Genomic DNA, 19212 nt, shown 5'->3' with positions numbered 1-19212 from the left:
TAACCTCGGAGCCTCTAGGGTCCCTGGTTCTCAGACCTAGCAGCCAGAATTACCGTCGGTTTCTGATTTCCATTCATCTCTGAGGCTATGTCACCCAGCGGCCTGGGCACCACAGTCTGAGAACTGTTGGCCCTTTATAGGGAGTGATTAGGAAGAATTTTAAAAATTTGGGGTTTGGAGTTCATCAACCGGAATTTCAGTTAGACTTTTTTCATGTTGTTATTATTTTTGGTGACAGTCTGGCTTCAAAATCATAGCAGTCCTCCCGGCTCAGCCTTCCAAATGCTGGGATCACTGTTTTTAAAGAAAATGTCGGGTCCGGGGCTGTAGCTCAGCGCTGAGCCCTTGCCTTGTATGAATAAAGCACTGTGTTCCACTGCTAGCCTGAAAACCAAAAATAGCCCTCAAATTACAGTTATTCTGCCGTAAAGCCACAGCCTTCTCCACATTACTAGTGCTCTAATAAAACACAGCGCTTCTTCCTAAGGCTTGATTAGCTACACCGAGTTACCAGACATGTCTCCAGTAAGAACCAGATTGGATCTGGCACTGCTCAGGCAACCTAGAACCTGAGAAAAGACAGCCCAGGGACCTAAAATCAAATACTAAACCTAAATCAAACCTAAAATTTAAAAAGAAATGTAGCAATGAAATGGGTATTCTGCTGTGCTCATAGATCAGCCATTGGCAGAAAAGCTTCTTCCTGCAGCCGAGTGAACAGATGTGGAGACCTATAGCCCGACACAATGTAGAAAGTGAGAGAGCATACATAGAACACTCCGCCTTGAATAGAATGTTTCCATCAAATCCCTCCCCTGAGAGCTCAGGGAGCCATCACCCTTACCCCGCCCTTTGCCCCTGCTGAAAAAGAGGCAGAAAGAGTGGAAGAGGCACAGGGTCTGCCCCAGGTCCTCTGCATCTCTAGTCTGGCTTCCAGTTTAGTGTTTGTATGGGATTCCTGAGTGTGCAAACCAGTGCGTCTGATTCTATTGCCTTCTCTTGGGCTCTTCCCCGCCTATTTTGCCCAAGTCCCACGTGTTAGCTTTTGTCTTATCTTGTTACATTTTATTACTATGTTGCTTAGACGCCTGTTTATTTTCTAATGAGAGACAGAAAGGGAGGGACCTTCAGAGGGAGAAGGGAAAAGAAACCAATCAGCATATAACATGTGAGAAAAAAATTATTTTCAGTTAGGAGGGGGAAAGAACTGGATTGGGGGTGGGGACACAGCTCAATCCATAGCGTGCTCTTCTTCTGTCACACACGAAGCTCTGGGTTCCAGCCCTGCACTCTTGTCTGTGAATAGCCACACAGTGTGAGGCAGCCCCTAGCCAGCCCTTGGTTGGAGAGAGGGTGAGGGGCCCACTGAGGCGGACAGTGGCTCAGGACTACTTGGGCGGGGCACGTTGGGAAAGTTCATATTTGGGATTTGATCTAGAAAAGGTGTATGCATGCCCCTTGGCTCTTTGCCTACTTGCCCAGGGAGAAGGTCATAGCTGCGGAGTGTCCTTCCTGGGGTCTGAGGGCAGTGAGTGCCCCTCTGTGAGTGCTGGAGGCAGTAGTTTTCCATTATGTGTCCTTGTCCAGGCTGCCACGTGAGTCTTTCTCTCCCGGGAACTTCCTTGTTCATGGAGACAGGTGTGTGGTCTGTGACACACAGCTCTTGTCCAGAGGAAGTAAGAGGCATGTTATGCTGAGCCACGGGCTCGTGGAATCAGGTTGCCTGGATGACACGGCCCACCATGGAAGTGGTCACCAGTCAGTGCGTTTATGGAATGTGCTGGTGGGGACATCATTGGGTAGCAGGGTAGCCAAGTAGAAACACCTACTGTCTGATGACGTCCTTTCAGTTTCTGGTTGATGATCGGCATTCAGGAGACTATGAGGTTAGAAACACAGGTGGGGAATTAATGGTCATGGAGATTAAAGGTAATTCAGGATGATTTGGGTTCTGGATCCACAACATTCCTGCTGTCCACTGTTATGGAGAGTTAGTTCTGTGGTAGCTCTAGCTTAGTTGTCCCCTTTTCAGAGAACCTTCAGCTCAGAAATCTGCCCTTCCCAAACCCCTCAGAGTGTGTGTGCCTGTGTGTGTGTGTGTGTGTGTGTGTGTGTGTGTGTGTGACAGAGAGAGACAGATGGGCAGACAGACCTTGCCTTTTAAGGCACTGTCCACCTCGCTCTCCAAGATAGGGTCTCATTGGTTAGGGACTGCGTAGGCTGGTTGACCAGCAAGCCCGGGGGATCTGTCTGTCTGTTCTGGAATTACAAGTATTACCACCTGCCTGGCTTTCATTTATGTGGATTAAACTCAGGTCCCCATGTTTGTGTGTATCTATGTGATCGTGTGTGTGTGTGTGTGTGTGTTTGTGTGTGTGGTGAGGGGAGGGCATGAGAGGTGTGCTTGTGGAGGACAACCTTTCAAGTAAACCAGTGTCCACGAAAAATAATGTAACTAGTTTGGCTCACAAATTCCTCACAGAGGCAAGTGCTTTCCCCTGAGGCTGCAATACACTGAAGTAACCTGTGAAGTAGTTGCTTTGTCATACAAAATATTAGGATCTTTATTGGATAAATGATATTCAATAAAACGGTGGTGAGTTGACAAGAAGCCTCCTGCTTGGGAGAGGACCCAAATTCATGATGGCTCACAACCAGCTGTAACTTCGTTCCTGAGGATTAGGAACCCTCTTCTGGCCACTGCATACACACATACACGTGGGCAAACACTCATGGAAGGGAAAGAAAGAAGTTAACTAGAATTTTCTGTCAGCTAGACTTCCTTGAGCTCTTAGCTGTTGATGTCAACCTTTGGAGGGTCCATCCCAACTCTGTCAATCACCAGCTTCCCAAACCATTGAACATTACAGATCGATAGATACATAAAGATAGTCTAAGGGTGAGATTGCCTATGAAGACATCATATATATATATATATATATATATATATATATATATATATATATATGGCTTTTTTATGTATATAAGAATATATGTATGTATATACATATATTCTTTTATGCTATGAGTACACTGTAGCTGTCCAGACACACCAGAAGAGGGTATTGAATCCCATTACGAATGGTTGTAAGCCACCATGTGGTTGCTAGGAATTGAACTCAGGACCTTTGGAAGAGTAGTCCGTACTCTTAACCATTTAGCCATCTCTCCATGAGAAGTCTTAATGTGTCAGGTAAACCTGAACAAGTCCTTGACTTTGCATTTTCCTCTGGTGACATGGGACTTCCAGGGAGATCCTGGGGGGCAGTGGGAGGTAGTGATCACTGTGTAATGGGAGCACAACCCCAGCTGTGGTCACCCCGTTACAGGAACACACCCTCAGCTGTCCAATCCTCTGTGAAACTAGGCACTGTTGGGAGGACATATTGTCACGTGTGGTTTAAGTTCCCATCCGTTGGTATCATGGTCAGTGTGGTCTTGGTGAGCCGAACCTCAAGAAAGGACTATTTCCAAAAACCTAGGCTAGCAGTTAGCCAGCCCTCTCTCCCTTCCTCCTCCTCCCTCCCTCCCTCCCCACTCCCTCCCCCCCCCTCCTTCCCTGCTCTCCTCTCTTCCTTAATTGTCCACGTCGTGGTGGAGGCAGTACCACAATACTTTAGATTGTCCTTTCCTGGTTGCCCATCGGGCTGAGTCTGAAAGGACCCTTTTACCCCTTTTTCTGTTCCCATATCGCTCCCCCCCCACCTCCCCTCTTCATTCCAGTTGAGGCCAAGGGCAGCAACTTAACCACTAAGATCGTCTTAGTCACCTTCTGAGACCTTTCTCTTTTCCTCAGCTGTTTGAAGGCTTGAAGGCTTTTCGGGGAGTTGATAACAAGATCCGATTGTTCCGGCCGGACCTCAACATGAAAAGAATGTGCCGATCTGCCGTGAGGACCACTCTGCCGGTATGCACATGGGTGTTCCCTTCTGTTTCATAGACGTTCTGCTCTCACATCCAAAGCAAGCAAGCAAGCAAGCAAGCAAACAGAGTATCTGACATCCCAGTATCTGACATCCCTACACTGTGATCATGCCCATTTACGATGATCATGCTAAAGCACTGAGATCATGTTAGTGCACCATGATCATGCTAGAACGCTGAGATCATGCTAATATACTGTGATTATACTAGTGTCCTGTGATCATGCTAGTGCCTGTGATCATGCAAGTGCCCTGTATTGATGCTAGTGCACTGTGATGGTGCTAGAGCACCATGATCATGCTAGTGTACTGTGATCACGCATAGAGCACCGTGATCATGCTAGTGCACTGTGATAATCATGCTCATGTACTGTGACGATCACTAATGTACACTATGATCATGCTAGTGTTTGTGGTCACGTTAGTGCACTGTGATCATGTTAGTGCATCATGATCATGCTAGTGCTCTGTAGTCATGTTAGTGCACTGTGATCATGCTTGTGCACCATGATCATGCTAGTGCACCATGATCATGTTAGTGCTCTGTGATCATGTTTGTGCACCATGATCATGCTAGTGCTCTGTGATCATGTTAGTGCTCTGTGATCATGCCAGTGCACCGTGATCATGCTAGTGACCTGTGATCATGTTAGTGCTCTGTGATCATGCTTGTGCACCATGATCATGCTAGTGCTCTGTGATCATGTTAGTGCTCTGTGATCATGCCAGTGCACCGTGATCATGCTAGTGACCTGTGATCATGTTAGTGCTCTGTGATCATGCTTGTGCACCATGATCATGCTAGTGTGTGTCACTGTTCCACCTTGCATAAGTCATCGATTCTCTAAAGGTGTCCCTCTCTGGCTTGTGGATGAGTGGAAACTGATTGACTAGTTTACAAAGCGTGTTTGTCACCTTTGGGACAAGCTGACATCCCCTGAGGAATGAGCTGTCCCCTTGTCTTTGTGACCAGTGTTCAGTTCAGAACATGCCCTGGTGTAATTCCTCAATGGTATCTCACCAACAGCTTCCTGTTCTGAGAGGTCAGAATTTAAGTTTCAAACAGGCAAGTGTTACCTCTGTTTTCCCTTGTGGTTTGTGTTTTATGTTTGCTGGGTTGTTTTAAACCTTAAAGCTGTAGCTTTCTCCTTTTTAAAGTAGAAGTCACGATACTTCTACTTGATCCTGTTATCTAGTTGATCCTGTTACACTTGATCCTGATATTGAGTTACAGTCGAGAACAGAAGAGGTCACGGATACCAAACTTTAAGTAGAAGTCATAATATTTTGTTAGATTTGAGTATAAAATCCAACTATAATTGATAGAAGGGACACAGATGTCCACCTTAAAGAAAAGACCATAACTTGTTACATTTGAGTGTAAAAATCTAATTATAACTGATGTGGGAGTATGGTCAATAGGGATCTAATTTCTTTTTCAAAAATCTCATTTATTTACTTGTTTCTCTGTTTGGGGCAGGAAGATGAGTGTAGAGTTCAGAAGCCACTTGGCTTTCTCTCCACCATGTGGTCATTGGGCTTCATGGCTTGGTGCCTTTATACACCGAGCCACCGTGAAGCCTCAGAGACTCTAACTTCTCAGGTTTTCCCTTATGAGTAATTCATGGTTTTCTGGAGGGATTCACAGATTATTTTAAAAAAGCATTTATTACAGATACTTCTCACGATGTTTTAGCTGTTCGAGGACCCAATCAGGACTGCAGCATGGGACCAGCTTTGAAAATTGAGCTTGTGTCAACTCTCTGGCCCGGGATTCTGCATCTGTGTCCTTTGTTGGAACTTATTAGGGATTCTGTCTTTTCAGGAGTTTGACAAGGAGGAGCTTCTGCAATGCGTTCTTCAGCTCCTACAGCTCGACCGAGAGTGGGTCCCCTACTCAACCTCTGCCAGTCTGTACATCCGCCCCACATTCATCGGGATTGAGGTACGGCCTGATTCTATTTAGAGGAGGTTGTTTTTTTTTTATCATTTAAAAAGCCTTTTAAAATTATTTATTTTCTGTGTGCACATGAGTGGGTGTGTCTGTGCATGAATGGGTGTCTGAGGTGGTGTGTGCACATGAGTGGCCTTTTGTGTGCCACCATGTGTGTGGAGGTCAGAGGACATCTTGAGTATTGGCTTTTTCTACTATGTGTGCTGTGGGAAGGAAGGAGTTTTGGGTAGTTAGGATTTGAAGAAAGTTTCTTTCATCCTTACAGAGCCATCTTAGAATGCTCCAAAGGTCATTTCCATTTTTTTGAAACACACACACACACACACACACACACACACACACACACACACACACACACACACACACACACCACACACACCAGTACACACACACACACCAGTACACACACACACACCAGTACACACACACACACACCAGTACACACACACACACATACACCACTACACACACACACACCAGTACACACACACACACCACCAGTACACACACACACACACACACCAGTACACACACACACACACACAAACACACACACACACACACCAGTACACACACACACCATACACCACACACACACCAGTACACACACACACACACACACACAGTACACACACACACACACCCCACACACACACAGTACACACACAGACACCAGTACACACACAAATACACCAGTACACACACACACACACACACACCAGTACACACACACACACATACACCACACACACACACACACACACACACACACACACACACACCAGTATACACACACCCGTACATACCTGTCCCAGTAATGTTAGACCTTCCTTGATCTAATTGCTGGTCCTGAGCTTGCAGGGATGTGGCACCCTCGTGAAGACCCTTGGAGGTAGATGCGGTCATACTGCAGAAGTTTTGTCGTCAGGGGAGAGTGTTTGGTTTTATGTTTATTACCCTGAATTCTTAGCAATTCCTGATTTAAAAAAATAATAGGAAGAGAGGGTCCCCACCCAAAGAGAAATTGCTGGAAATATACTTCACCGGAAGCCTTCAGGAGCTGGTAGAGAAGGTTTGAACAATAAAACTCAGGGCTGATGGATAGGCCAGGCTTGTTGGCAAACACCTTTACCCACTGAGCTATCTTGCCAGACCTACTCTCTATGGTGAGTCCATTGCAGACGGCTTCTCTGTCTGTGACTGGCATCTGTTGAGAAGCCAGGGCTGGATTGTTTTCAGATTCGTTTATCGTACGTGTGTTACACTTACATATCTGTACATGCTGCTTGTGTGCTTGGTGCCCGAGGCGGTCAGAGGAGGGCGTTGGATCCTATGGAACTGTAGTCATGATGGCTGTGAACCACTCCGTGGGTGCTGGCGATCAAACCCAGGTCCTTCTGAGACAGGCTCTCTCTGTGTAGCCCTGGCACTTCCTCTATAGACCAGGCTGGCCTCGAACGCCAAGTCCTCCTGTCTCTGCCTCCTGAACTCTGCGATTAAAAGTGCGTTCCACCACATGTGGCTCCTGTGGCTTGAATTCTGGCTCAGCCTGCAAGTATTGGGGGCTACATGTGTAGGCAGCCTGCCTGACTCAAGGATTTAATTGTAGTATAGTTTTTTTTTTTTTTTTTTGATTTTTTAAAAATGTGTTTAAAGGCTTCTTCACTTGGCCATTCCTCTGCTTTAAAGTTTTCTTTATTTCCTTTAAACCTCGCCCATGTGAACGAGGCCTTTGTTGAAGAGCTCACTTTCTCCATGGAGACACCATGTTCTCTGACTCCCAGGTATTGATTACACGATTCCACATTGATTACAGTGCCTGCTCACAGCACATCAGGTGTTGATTGGTAATGTCTGTTTGTCTGCTCTCAGTGTTGTGCCCTTGGTCACCTGACCTGGTATCTTCTTGCTCCCTCATAGTCAGCCCTGGTTAGTTGGCCTAGTTGGCCTCCTTGGAGATGTCTAAACTATAGAGGTTAGTATGGGACTTGTCGTTTGGCTGACAAACCTTTTTCCCTGGGAGCCACAACATGCCCCAGATAGGGAGCCCATAATAGACTGAAGCCCATACCACCTAAGTCCAGCTTGGTGAGCCGATGAGCTTCATGACCATTCCTTACAGGGATATGGGTGAGGGGTCACTTACCGGAGCAGAAATGGCTCAAAGACAGCTGCATCACCAAAGCACAGGTGACAGCTCCCAAAGCTGGGGACGGACCACGCCACAGCCTGCAGGACACAGGTGGGAGTGTCCTTTCCAGGTGCTTCTCTGTTGATCTAAATCTCTCCAGGCCGCTTGGCTGGTTTCTCCTTCCTCCTCAGCTGGTCTGCCTCAGGTCTTCTCTGCAGCTTAGCCTTTCTGACACAGAAACGCTCAGCTTTTGTTTCTTATTCTAGCCAGGGATGTCGGTAGTGAATCGGGGACTCACTCCCTGGAACTGCTGTGAATTGTTCACCTTTACCGCTTGAAGAGCTTCTGGATGGATGGAATGTTTCATTCAGTCTCGGAGGGAAACACAACACCTTACTTGTTATAGTTGTCTGGAGGAGACAAGTTCTCATTAGCCTCACCCCGCTAGCCTAGAGTTTACCCTGTAATAGCCCAGGTTGGCCTCAGTTTTACGCCAATCCTATTGGGTCAGCTTCCCTACTTCTGGGATTGGTGGCTTGGACCGGGGTGCTTGTTCTTGAGGGTCATGGTCTCAACTTCTCTCCCTGATTGTCGACTTCAAACTTACGGGTAATCTCCTGCCTCTGCCTCCTCTGGCTTTTTTGTTTGCGTTTTCCTTTTCCCAGCCAGCTGCTGGAATCGTATGGTCAGAACCTTGAGGAGATTCCTAGTCCTATGAGCTGTCTCTTGCTGTGCTGCCCTGCAGCTCAGAGCGGGTCCTGCAACCTCGTCTGTAACAGGCCTGGCAGGACACGCCTGTCTTAGTCGGGATTTCACTGCTGTGAGCAGATGCCATGACCAATGCAAGCTTTATAAGGACAACATTTAATTGGGGCTGGCTTACACGGTCAGAGGTTCAGTCCATTATCATCAAGGCGGGAGCATGGCAGCATCCCGGCAGGCATGGTGCAGGAGGAGCTGAGTTCTACATCTTCATCCGAAGGAAGCCAGGAACAGACTGAGCATCCTCAGGCAGCTAGGAGGAGGGTCTCCAAGCCCACCCCAACAGTGACACACTTCCTCCAACAAGATCATATCTCCTAATTGTGCCACTGCCTGGGCCAAGCATGTGCAAACTATCACAACACCTTAGGTTTTAAAAGCCACATAGCCACCCAGCCTGCCCTGCCCATGGAAACGAGCAAGCAAGTCCCATCACATCGGAAGGGAAGGAGTTGACCGATGACTGTGGCAGTGAGCAAATGACATTGGCTGTGAGGGACTATGTGTTGTTGTCCTCCTCCTCTTGACCCTCTCCCAGTGTTCCTGTGCACGTGACCGTGTGCACATTTCTGCTTAGGACTGATTTTAGACCCACCGAGCAGTGTTTCTTGGGTCCCGACCTCGCACTCCGCCTTTTCCAGTGTTCAGTTTTAAGGCTGAGCGTTCAGCTCTAGGACCACACCCCCTGCCAGTAATGGAGCTTCCTCACACACCCTGTGGTGCTGGGCCTGGACTCTCTGAGGTGCCGTTAGGCTAGAGGTGAAGCCTCAAGGGAAATGGCTGTAATAGTCATTTGTGTCACCTGACAGCTTCATTTCCGTGCAGGTGACTTGAGCTGTGGGGGATGGGACCTCTCTTCAGTGTCAGGAATGCAGGAGGCAGCTGGTTCCCAACTGCTGGATCTGAGCATAGTGGCTGGGAGGAGGGGAGGAGGGGAGGAGGGGGAGCAGCAGGCAGTGGAAGAGGAAGCAGAGATCTTCCTGGTTCCACAGCTGCATCTTGCACATCCTACTGTCTTGTCAGGGTTTCTATTCCTGAGCAAACTTCATGACCAAAAAGCAAGCTGGGGAGGAAAGGGTTTAATCAGCTTACACTTCCACGTTGCTGTTCCTCACCAAAGGAAGCCAGGATTGGAACTCAAGCAGGGCAGGAAGCAGGAGCTGATGCAGAGGTCATGGAGGGATGTTTCTTACTGGCTTGCTTCCCCTCTCTTGCTCAGCTTGCTCTCTTATAGAACCCAGGACCACCAGCCCAGGGATGGCACCACCCACCATGGGCTGGGCCATCCCCCTTGATCACTAGTTGAGAAAACGCCTTACAGCTGGATCTCTCATGGAGGCATTTCCTCAACTGAAGCTCCTTTCTCTGTGATAACTCCAGCCTGTGTCAAGTTGACACACAAAACCAGCCAGTACACCTGGTATCTCTGAGGCGCCATTGGCCTAGAGGTGAAGCCTCCTAACGCTCGCACCGAGATGCCTGGCTTCTTTGTCCTTCTCTGCTTACTTTATGGGGCATTTGTAAGTCTGAGTGTGAAGTCACCATTCTCAGAAGCGACCTTCAGTATCCCTGAGAAGTAACCAGGGACTCTGTCACCTGAGCCCATGGGACAGAGCTATCCTCCAATAGCAAAGCCTGCAGGTGGCCATTGATGTACTCCTCAGCGGCTGACCTTCAGACATAGTGGCTTTGATGTTATCTGTGTGGGGCAGGGTCTCTTGTGTCACTCACTTTGTAGCTTGGGCTGGACTCGACTACACAGTGATTCTCCTGCCTCAGACTCTTGAGGTTACAGGTGCTTGCTTCTCTGACTGTCTCTACAGCCATTTTCTATAAGGAATGTCTTACTAAGGTTTGGTTGTTTTTCTACAAATACCTGATAGACATCAGGAATCACGGTGCTGGCGAGATGGCTAGCGGCTCAGAATGCGTGCTGCTCTCGCAGAGATTGAGTTTCGTTTCTAGCACTCACACGGTGGCTCGCAAACATCTGTCACTTCCAGTTACAGGGCATCTAAAGCCCTCTTCTGGTCTTCGCAGGGACCCGGGGCACACACAGTACGCTTACATACATGTAGACAAAACGTGCGTGATAGATAGAAATGGTCCTGCTTTACGGAGTTACAGTGGTTATCAACACAGGAAGAAATGAGTAGAATTAAGATGACTATTAATTAGTCCACCCTTGGCAAGCAGGAGACTGGGATGGCAGATATCACAGCACCTAACTGAGGCCGAAGTGACATCTAAAGGACTTGTAAGACGGGCTTCAGTGTTGGATGCAGCCGGGAGGGAAGACCCACTCTGAATGTTGTGGCACCAACTCACCGGCTTGGGTCCCTGACTAAATAAAAGGGAAATGGAGCTGAGCACCAGCGCCTGCCCCTCTCTCCCTGCTCTCTGACTGTGGACACAGAGACCAGACGCCCCAGTGCCCTATGCTATTCCTTCCCCACAGCAGTGAGAAAAGTCATCAATGCAGGGAGTCAGGGCTTCAGTGTAGATTGTAGAGGACATAGCCCTGTTGGTAGAAGTGGGGAGGGCAGGAGAGGATGCAGAGGGGGAGGGGGGAGGGATTGAATGGTACACCATGCCCAGCAGGGGCTGGAAGTCAGGCGGCAGCAGCAGCAGCAGCACCAAGTGCCTCCAGGGAAGGCCTTGGGAACCGTGTTGATTATTTCTCTTATTATTACACATATGTGAGTGCTCTGTCTGCATGTACGGGTGTGCAGCCCATGCCTGCCTATGACTGAGGATGTCAGAAGAGGGCTTTGAATTCCTGGGAGCTGGAATTACGGCTGCTGTAAGGCATGCCTGACTTGGGTGCTGGAAACTGGTCTCGAGTCCTTGTAGGAGCTGCAGGCACTCAGTCCACTTAGGCATCTCTCCTGCCCTCAGTTGTTGTTCTTGCTGCTGCTGCTGTTGCTGCTGCTCCTCCTCCTCTCCTCCTCCTCTTCTTCTTCCTCTTCCCCTTCCTCCTCCTCTTCTCCTCTCCCTCCTTCACCCTTTCCTTCCCCTTTCCTCTTCCCTTCCCCCTTCTCTTCCTCCTCTTGTTCCTCTTCTTTTTCTTCCTCTTTCTCCTTCTCCTCTTCTAGACTTATTCAGCCCTCCAAATCTTATGCAACTAAACTGGCCTTGTCCCCCAATCCTCCTGCCTCAGCCTCCTAAATGCTGAGATGACAGGCCTGAGACATGGTTCTATTTTCTCATTTAACTCTGAATCCTTTTAAAAAAGAAGTCAGGGGAAGCAAGTGAGCTGGTCTTCCTTCAGCCCCAGGCACCTTACTTGCTCTGGTTGGCTTTGGTCAGGACTGTCCTCTCCTCCCCCCCCCACCCCCCCATCCCCCTGCCGGCTGCTGTGCTCTCTGCCTCTGAGGCCACACTGTAGACTAATGGAATTTCTCAGCTCACTGACCCCTTTCTGTCACCCTTCAGATAACTCGTGACATCCCGCCTTCTGTGGAGGGATTTCCGGGTGACCCAGAAAGAAGTGGCAACGCTCAGTGTGAAGTTGCCTTTGTTTCTCGCCCCACCCAAGCACCATTTATCTAGGCAGAGGACCAATGGGTCTGATCCTCGTGAACCACCATGCTGAAATGTTCCCGAGACAAACAGACTTGTCCCAGGTCGTTTGCAGTCTCCCCCAGCTGCCAGCATCCTTATTCCCTAATTACACGGCTTTTGTTTTCCATAATAAGCACAACGTTATCATCCCAGAACCTTGTCTGTCATTCGGTTGACATTACGTAACAAAACTCACTTAATGAGCGTAGGATCTAAATTGCTTTTTCAGTAGAAGAGACTGGAGCAAGGGGAGGGATCCTGAATGTGTGTGTGTGTGTGTGTGTGTGTGTGTGTGCGCGCGCGCGCGCGGGGGGGGGCAAAACGCCTGTCCCCAACTCTTTCTTGGGGCCTAGACTGAATTTTGACTCAACACTCAGTATTGAAGTGACATGGCCAGTGAGTTCTTTGAAGATTTCTATCTGTGCACATGGGTGCAGTGCCCCTTTGAAGCCAGAAGAGGGCATCGGATCCTTGGAATTGGAGTTACAGACAGGGGCTGGGAACTGAGTCTGGGTTCTCTGCAAGAGCAGCTGAGCCACATCTCTAGCCCCCTCAATGAGTTCTTTCCATGGAGAGACAATGAGTGTAAGCCACGGAAGCTGCTTAAGCCATCTGTGGACACAGAGGAACTTCAGGTTTGCAGATGTGAGTGGACCTGGATTAAATTTTAGAAAAATACCAAGTTAACATTCCCACACATAGCTTTAGCCAGCATTAAAAAAATGCCAATGTATAACTTAGCTGTTGCTAAGGATACGTATATGAATGAAACGGTTCATCAAGGTGCTTTTTCTAGAGGGAGGTTTGATGGCAGCGGCTAATTCTGCCTCTTTCCAACAGTGCTCGATGCTGCCACCTAGTGGAGTAAATGCAAAGGTCAGGGAAAGCACATTTACAGAGAGAGAGAGAGATCTGCCTTTGCTTTTGGACTACTGTTAAAAACCTGAAGGCTTTGTGTGATCTGCCACAGATATCTACCTTCTCAGTCAGAATGAGGTTAAATTTAGTACAGAGGAAAGAAAATATTCCTTTTTAGCTACTTTTTTTTTAGTATTGTATAAATACTTAGTTATAAAATACTTCCTGTGTGGGCACTCACTGAGGTGCTCAGCAATCCCGAGGTAGATGACAAGGTGCTATTAGGTCAGACAGACAATTCATTCAGGAATTTAGAAGGTAGATGTGGTCTTCATATCTGACCTATTACATCAGTAATTTACGGTGAGTGGCCTCTCCCGACTCATGATTTGAGTTGGGTACTTTTCTGTTGTTGTGTTGTAGAGGGAAGGGTTCATTTGGGCTTACGATTACGGAGGGATAGTCCAAAATGGCAGGGGAAGTATGCTACGCAGGAAGCCTGGGAAATTACATCCTCAACCTCGAACAAAAGGCAGGAAGCCAGGTGAGGCCCTCAGGACACAGGGTGCTGTTACTGGTGACAGTTCCTCCTGGTTCTTTGTCTCAAAGGAAAAGAATTCAGAGACGTTTGTCCAGTGAAGCAGACTTTCAAAGGGAGCCTGCAGCGGGCTGGCCGTAACGGGCGAGCGGCCCACTGAGCTCTCGGTTGTGGATTTTGAAACTTTACTTTGCAGTAGTACATGTTAACCACACCTAAAGGGTCTCATGACATTTCGGACCATTTTTAATGTATTTGGCCCAACCCTCTCCCATTAACGCCTTTCCTTTTCCCGACCAGTTGTGCTGGGATCTTTAAAAGATGTTCTTATGGCGTTTATGAGGCAGATGGTGTATTTACTGGGTGAGGTGACTCCTTTCCCCCTGGGCTTTTGTGGACTGGGTCTCCCTTTTTACAATATGTCTTCCTCCTAGCTTCTAGAAAAGCCCAAAAGGGGAGAGAGAGTGTTTGATGGGATCCGGGGCCTTCCAGCTCTCACGCCCTCGGCGCCCTCACCGGTGTTTGTGTGTGGCAACTAGGGAAGTGTCCTCCTGCCACCCCCAATCCCCGTTCCCCCCACTGCCTTTGCTTCTGACATAGTAAAAATATCCCAACTGCAGCTTCAAGGCCATTTAACCACAAAGAGGTGTTCCCAGCACCAGAGACACGAAGGCGCTGAACCAGCGAGTCCTTCAGTTACCTCCCATCTGACTCCTCGCCCACAGTCTCACCATCCTCTTGGCTCATCACCGAATAAGCTCTCAGAGATAAGATGGTTCCCTCAAATCTGGGACAGACCAGGTGTGGCTCTGCACAGTCTGCCTCCCAGATGAGAGGACAGAGTTCTTTACCCTGCAGGGGAGAAGATTGTCATTTTTCCAGTAAAGTTTCTATTAAAGAACAAACACCTTTAATACCAGCACTGGGGAGGCAGAGGCAGGTGGATCTATGTGCTTGAGGCCAGCTCGGACTATGGAGTGAGTTCCAGGACAGCCAGGGCTATGGAAAGAGACAGTCACAGAACAAAAACTAACCCACCAAACAACCAACTAACCAACTAACCAACTAACCAACCAACCAACCAACCAACCAACCAACCAACCAACCAACCAACCAACCATTCAAACCAGCCCCACTGCTCTCTGACTGGTCACTCTGACTCAGTCATGTAATTCACCATCAGTTTATTCTAGGGGCTCAGAGCCCTGGTTGGTTCTCCCGAGTATTTGTGAGTAAGTGTGTGTGCCTGTGTGTGTGTGTGTGTGTGTGTGTGTTGTATGTGCATGTGTGTGAATGTGTGAGTGCATATGTGTGTGAGTGCAAATGTGTGTGTGAATGTATGTACCTGTGACTGTGTGTGTGAGTGTGAATGTGTATATGTATGTAAGTGTGTGAGAGTGTGTTTGTGAGTATGTGTGTTTGTGTGTGTATGTGTGTATGTGTGTGTGTTTGTGAGCACGTGTGTTTGTGTGTATGTGTGTGTGTTTGTGAGCACATGTGTTTGTGTGTATTGTGTGTGTTTGTATGTGGGTGAATGTGTATATGAGTGTATGTTTGGGAGCATGCGCTTGTGTGTGTGTGTGTGTGTGTGTGTGTGTGTGCGTGCCGCACGCACATGTGTCATGGCACAGCAGTACAGTGTGTGGATCAGAGGACAGCTTTCAGAAGTTGTTCTCTCATTTCACTTGGACGAGGCAGGATTTATCTGCCATGCTATGAGCTCCCGGATAGCTTGCCCACAAGCTTCTGGCTGATAGTTCTGTCTTCTTCCCACCTCACTGTAGGAGTGCTGGATCACACGTGCCTCCTGCCACATCTGGCTCCTTAATGTGTTCTGGGGACTGGACTCAGGCGGTCAAGCATACATGGCAGACAATCCCCTCACCAGCCCACAGATGCATCCTGAGGCTTACAGATATTTTACTCCTGGTTCTTAGCGAGGGGGCCTGAGGCAGGCAGCGCGTGCTAGAGACAGGCATGGTAGAGACTCGAGTAAAAGGCAGCCCCGGAGTCCAGCATCAGCTTGCCAGGCAAAGAGCATAAGGTAGGCAGCCAGCTAGAGTCAAGTCCCCCTTGGTTGTCACTCTGTGAGACAGGTACAGCACACTGCAGTGGTCAGCATCCATCCTGGGGGATCCTGGTTTGCTGCTCTGTTCCTGCCATCTCGCATTGCATAGCCGACTGGAGCTGACCTTTCTGTCTTTATGACTCACAGCCTCTGGGGCTTTGGGTCTCTGAGGATCCACTGCCCTGACTTCCTATAGTCTTCCCGTATGTGGAAAAGGCTGTCCTCGGTCTCGATTTCATTTGCTGAAGATTTATTTATTCTTATTTTTATGTGCATGGGCATTTTGCCTACCTGGATGTGTGCTCTGTGTGTGTGTGTGTGTGTGTGTGTGTGTGTGTGTGTGTGTGTACTGGACCTCCTGGCTGTGGAGTTATGGACAGCTGTGACACCATTGTGGGTGTTGGGAACTGAACCTCGGTCCCCTACAAGAGCAGCCAGTGCTAGTAACTGAACCATCGTTCCAGCTCCCTGTTCATGATGTGAGGTCTAAGTTCTCTTGTCCCCTTCAGATGGGACTTGTGCTGCCTGCTGTCTCTGCCTCCTGCTGACCATTACTGCCGCAGAGGCAGGCGCCACCACAGCCTGCTTCCCCGTGCCTGCCCTTCGCTCACTCACAGCCCTCACACTTTCTGGAGCGCCCAGCAGGTTTTGAAAAGTCTAGACGGGGTTATGTTCTGGGGATTAGAGAAAGGTTCCTCCTTCATCCGGTAAGCAATATCAGCAACTTAACTGACAGCTGTGTTTCTTCCTCTAAAATCACCACTCCGAAAGCGAAGCAAACCAAAAGGAAACCTAGAGTTGTTTTAAATTACAATCATTTATTTACGCTGTGTGTGCAAGGTGTCGGTGGGGGACCGCGTGCGCACCACAGCATGCCTGTGGAGGTCAGAGGGCAGCTCGTAGAGGTTGGTTCTCTTTCTATCCCGTGACACTCAGGGATCAGACTCAGTTAGTCAACTCTTCATGCTAGGCCACAAACAAGCGTTCATCACTGGGCCATCTCCGTCCCATCTCATCCTGCCCATCTCCCACACCCAAACTTAAATACCCATTTTCAGTATATTCTTTAAAAAGCTTTGTGTCACTAAACTTTGTTTGGGCGACCTTCCGGGATGTGGGCACAGGTCTGTTTTAGACCCTAAGAAGGATGTCTCATGGAGTTACAGAGGTATGGTTTGTTTTTTTTTCCCTCCTCCTCACAGCCATCGCTTGGAGTCAAGAAGCCTTCTAAAGCTCTGCTCTTTGTGATTCTGAGCCCCGTGGGGTCTTATTTTTCTAATGGGACCTTTTCTCCGGTGTCCCTGTGGGCCAACCCAAAGTTCGTCAGATCCTGGAAAGGTGGGACTGGAAACTTCAAGATGGGCTGGTAAGTCGGTCCGTGTGTCCACACGTTGGTGCGTCTCTCCTGGCTGTAGAGTGGCTGTTGTGCGCTGTCAGTGGCGGTGCGCTCGGTAGCTGCTGTGGTTTAAGATTTAACTTTGTAAAGGTGTTAGCTGTGGGAGGTGTTGCCTGTGGCCTGCCCTCCCAGGCAGCGGCGTGGGATGGGCGCAGAGCAGTGCTTTGAACCTGCGTCCTTCCCAGCTACAGGCTTTCACTCGGCTCCAGGGAACCCTGTCTGGGAAGGTGCCTGTTTCACCATCTGCTTAGCGGCCGATGGCCGGCACGCCTGCCGTGAAGGGGCAGAGGGAATCCCTGCTTCGGCTTTGCTTGGCCGTCTGTTTTCTGTTTCACCGGCCGTCTGTAGCTGGCAGGAAACGAACGAGCATCTGAGATGTGTTGGCCAGTGTCAGGTTGACTTGGCTCTGAATTCAGAATGTCCCTCGGTGGATACAACAGAAGGAGCCAAGTTCCCCGGGCTCGTCCCCCGTCTGAATCAACTGGTGACATACAGAGGTGTTCCTGGAAAGTGACTTTCAGTCATGTTCTGAGAGGATTAGGAAAGTCATAGCCCAGCGATAGGCCTCTGATAGGGGCCACCGAAGCCAGATGTGAATTGAGTCCCACAAGCCCCGTGTGCTCTCCACCCCCCTCAGAGCATTTCTGAAGATAGGCTTCTCTAGGGAACTGTAGCTTGGGTGCCTCGGGTCTGTTCCTTCTGTCTTTGTGTTATGCAACACTGTTACATCTCACCTAAGCAGTATCAGCTCCCTAATTCCAGTCCCCGGGCTTAGCAGTTCAGAGAACTTGCTGCTCTTCCAGAGAACCGGAGTTGAGTTTTTTGCACCAGTGTCAGCAGGCTGGCAACAACCTTTAACTCTAGCTCCCTGGGATCTGATGCTTTCTTTCTGGCCCTTATAGGCACTTGTGCATAAACACACACACACACACACACCACCACCCCCCCCACCATACATATATACACACACACACACACACCACCACCACCATACACACACACACACATACACACACACACCCACACATACACACCCCCACCACCACCACACAAACACCCACACACACCACCCACACCCCCACACACACACACCACCACACCCCACCATCACCACCACCACCATACACACACACACATACACACACACACCACCACCACCACCACCATCACCATACACACACACACACACACACACCCGCCACCATCACCACCACCACACACACACACACACACACACACACACCACACCACCACCACCACCACCACCACCACACACACACACACACATACCCCACCACCACCACCACACCACCACCACCACCACACACACACACACACACACACACACCCCGGCACCATCGGCCACCCCACCACCACCACCACCACCACCACCACACACACACCCCACACCACCACCACCACCACCACCACCACCATACACACACACACACACACACACACACATACCACCATCCCCCCCACCATCACCACCACCACCACACACACACACACCACACACACACACACACCACATCACCCACCACACACACACACACCACCACACACACACACACACACACACACACACCACACACACACACACACACACACACAGACCCCACCACCACACACACACCACACACACACACACACCACCACACCACACCCAAAACAACACAAACACACACACACACACCCACCACACCCACACACACACACACCCACCACACACACACCACACACCCACCACACACACACACACACCACACCAACACCCACCACACACCCACACCACCACACACACCACCACCACCACCACACACACACACACACACACACACACACACACACCCCACACACCACCCACACACACATACACACATACACACATACACACACACATACACACATACACCCACATACACACACAAACACAAACACACACACATACACACACACTAAAACAAAACACCACCACCACCACACACACACACACACACACACACACACACACACAC

At 49.2% G+C, this 19212-nt stretch overlaps 1 protein-coding gene across 1 annotated transcript in view; it reads left to right on the top strand.

Annotated features, from left to right (window-relative positions):
- Positions 1-19212, top strand: part of Bcat1 (branched chain amino acid transaminase 1) — a 47839-nt gene that overhangs the window by 11611 nt on the left and 17016 nt on the right. The window contains exons 4-6 of the mRNA XM_032905394.1: positions 3797-3907; positions 5749-5868; positions 17001-17164. Of these exons, the coding sequence (XP_032761285.1) occupies positions 3797-3907; positions 5749-5868; positions 17001-17164 (395 nt within the window). The remainder of the gene's footprint in view (positions 1-3796; positions 3908-5748; positions 5869-17000; positions 17165-19212) is intronic.

This window comes from Rattus rattus, chromosome 6, assembly GCF_011064425.1.
Source record: "Rattus rattus isolate New Zealand chromosome 6, Rrattus_CSIRO_v1, whole genome shotgun sequence".
NCBI classification, from domain to species: domain Eukaryota; kingdom Metazoa; phylum Chordata; class Mammalia; order Rodentia; family Muridae; genus Rattus; species Rattus rattus.
This window is presented reverse-complemented; position numbering and strand designations above follow the sequence as displayed.